Below are 2,057 nucleotides of genomic sequence, written 5' to 3'. Positions count from 1 at the left end.
CTAATGAATAGTAAAACTGCCAGTCAAATACCGAGGTGCATATTCATCCTCCAAACCTTGGAAGAACAAGTATAAAATAACTACTTACAAGTTTCTGGTTATTTTTATTTTTTGTATTTGAAACTTCTGATGCCCCCATTATGTGAAGTCTAGCAATGTGATGTTAGAAAAAATGTCCCTATGGTTTTACCTTAATTTTGTGTTTACTAAATTACAATATATTAAGTTCTTGCCCTTCTCATCTCTTTGTTTACGTAAGATACATGGACTATATTGCTCCATGTCCCAGAGCTAGATGAGAAATGTCTTTTAACAGCAATGCTTGCAGGAATCAAGTATTGTGGGACTTTCTTCAAGATCATGGAAAGGTGAGGAGCAGTGCTAGGCTTCTTTGTACCTGATTCATGAAGAGATCATATAAACACCTGCTGACCTTGTGTACAAATCCTCTCAGGACTGATTAAACAGCCTGTGCATACATCAGTATGCATTAACCTTTCCAAAAGATGCTATCAAATCCTGGAGTCAGTGATTCTATTACAGCATCCACATTATTTCAAACTCAATAAACAAATACACTTGTTTTAATATTTTGGATCAAATTCTGACCTTAGTTATACTAAGGTAAATCCAGAATCAGTTCACTAAAGTCAGCAGAATTACTATTGATGAACAGTGATTTGAATGTGTGCAGCATTTGAACATACATTTTTGGAGACAACAGCACTAGTACTGATACATTTGGATGTACCTTCTGTCTGTAGGATACAGTTCCACAGTAATGACATCCAGGGAGTTCCATGCTGAGATGGTGAGACCATTGTAGAGACACAGCATACCTATCATCATAGATTCACTGGTACCAAACCAAAGGAAAAAACAGCTAATTCCAGAGAGAACCATCGATCCACCTGTATGTAGGGCAGACACAAAAAACCAACAAAACAGGTCATTGTTTTTAAAGTGCCACCCTTGTTTGTTTTGCATAGCAATGGCATTTATACACCAAGAAGACTAAATAGCTTAAACTCTAAAATGGAACCAACTTTTTTTGGCAGCACTATGGTCCACTTTGCTAGTCATTACATGACACTAATTTATATGCTTTATTACTGAACAAGGCTGATTAAGCAGGACTAAATATATATATATGACATTACTCATAAAATAGGAACATGATAAAGTATGCAGTTATTTAAGGAAATGAACACAAAATTGGTCATCAGAGATGGTTCATAGGAGATACCCTAATTTCAATCTCCCCTGTAGTTTGCAAAATGGAAATGAGCTTATGGCCTGCTATAAATAGCATTTGCTAATGGCTGCCAGGGATGCTATGCCAGCTGCTTGAGCACAGTTCCATTTCCTCCTAATGGGGGTGGGGAGAGGCCAGTGGCAATCATTTTTGAAAATCCAGTGCAAGTGCTGAATAATTAAATATTTACCTCATTTTCATTCTGACACATTCCAATGTCTGGATTTGTAAAAGGCCCCTTGAAGCATATATTAATGAAATACCCATGTCATGGATTTCTTCTTACCTTTGTAAAGTGCAAAGCCTCAAAGAGAAAACTTTTTTGTCTACATTGCTTTTGGTTTGTTCTATTCCTTTTCCTCCCCATTTTAATGCACATCCCATACCTAGCATTGTTAAACGCCCAATTCTGTCCATGAGAAGAGCAGACACAATATTCCCTGGTAACACTGCCAAAGTTCCCAGGAAATTAACGAAGTAAATCCAATAGGCGCTGTAGTCATCATCAAAGGTAATCTGACATCCCGTATTGGTGTGAAAAAATGAACAGTTCAGAAATTTACTGTCAATAAATTTATATTTCTCAAAATCTGTGGAAACAAGGAGAACAACAGCTAATACAGTCTCAGCTAACTCATAACATGACAAGTATGTGACATAAAACATTACAATCTTAGACAACCTTAATGAAAAATAGGAGCATAGATACTGCTTTGCTTTGTATACAATGGTCAGGGCAAGTTACTGCCAGTTAAGTTTTTCTTTTTCTTACACACACACACACACACACACACACACACAC

At 36.7% G+C, this 2,057-nt stretch overlaps 1 protein-coding gene across 1 annotated transcript in view; it reads right to left on the bottom strand.

The window, feature by feature from the left end:
* SV2C (synaptic vesicle glycoprotein 2C) overlaps positions 1–2,057 on the bottom strand; it is a 201,973-nt gene that overhangs the window by 23,293 nt on the left and 176,623 nt on the right. The window contains exons 10-11 of the mRNA XM_019517712.1: positions 1,642–1,845; positions 752–911 (exon numbers count right to left, since the gene is read on the bottom strand). Of these exons, the coding sequence (XP_019373257.1) occupies positions 752–911; positions 1,642–1,845 (364 nt within the window). The remainder of the gene's footprint in view (positions 1–751; positions 912–1,641; positions 1,846–2,057) is intronic.

This window comes from Gavialis gangeticus, unplaced genomic scaffold (genome assembly GCF_001723915.1).
Source record: "Gavialis gangeticus isolate Ggan-Ray unplaced genomic scaffold, GavGan_comp1, whole genome shotgun sequence".
NCBI lineage: Eukaryota > Metazoa > Chordata > Crocodylia > Gavialidae > Gavialis > Gavialis gangeticus.
Note: the sequence above shows the minus strand (reverse complement) of the source record. Positions and strands in the feature narration are given on the sequence as shown.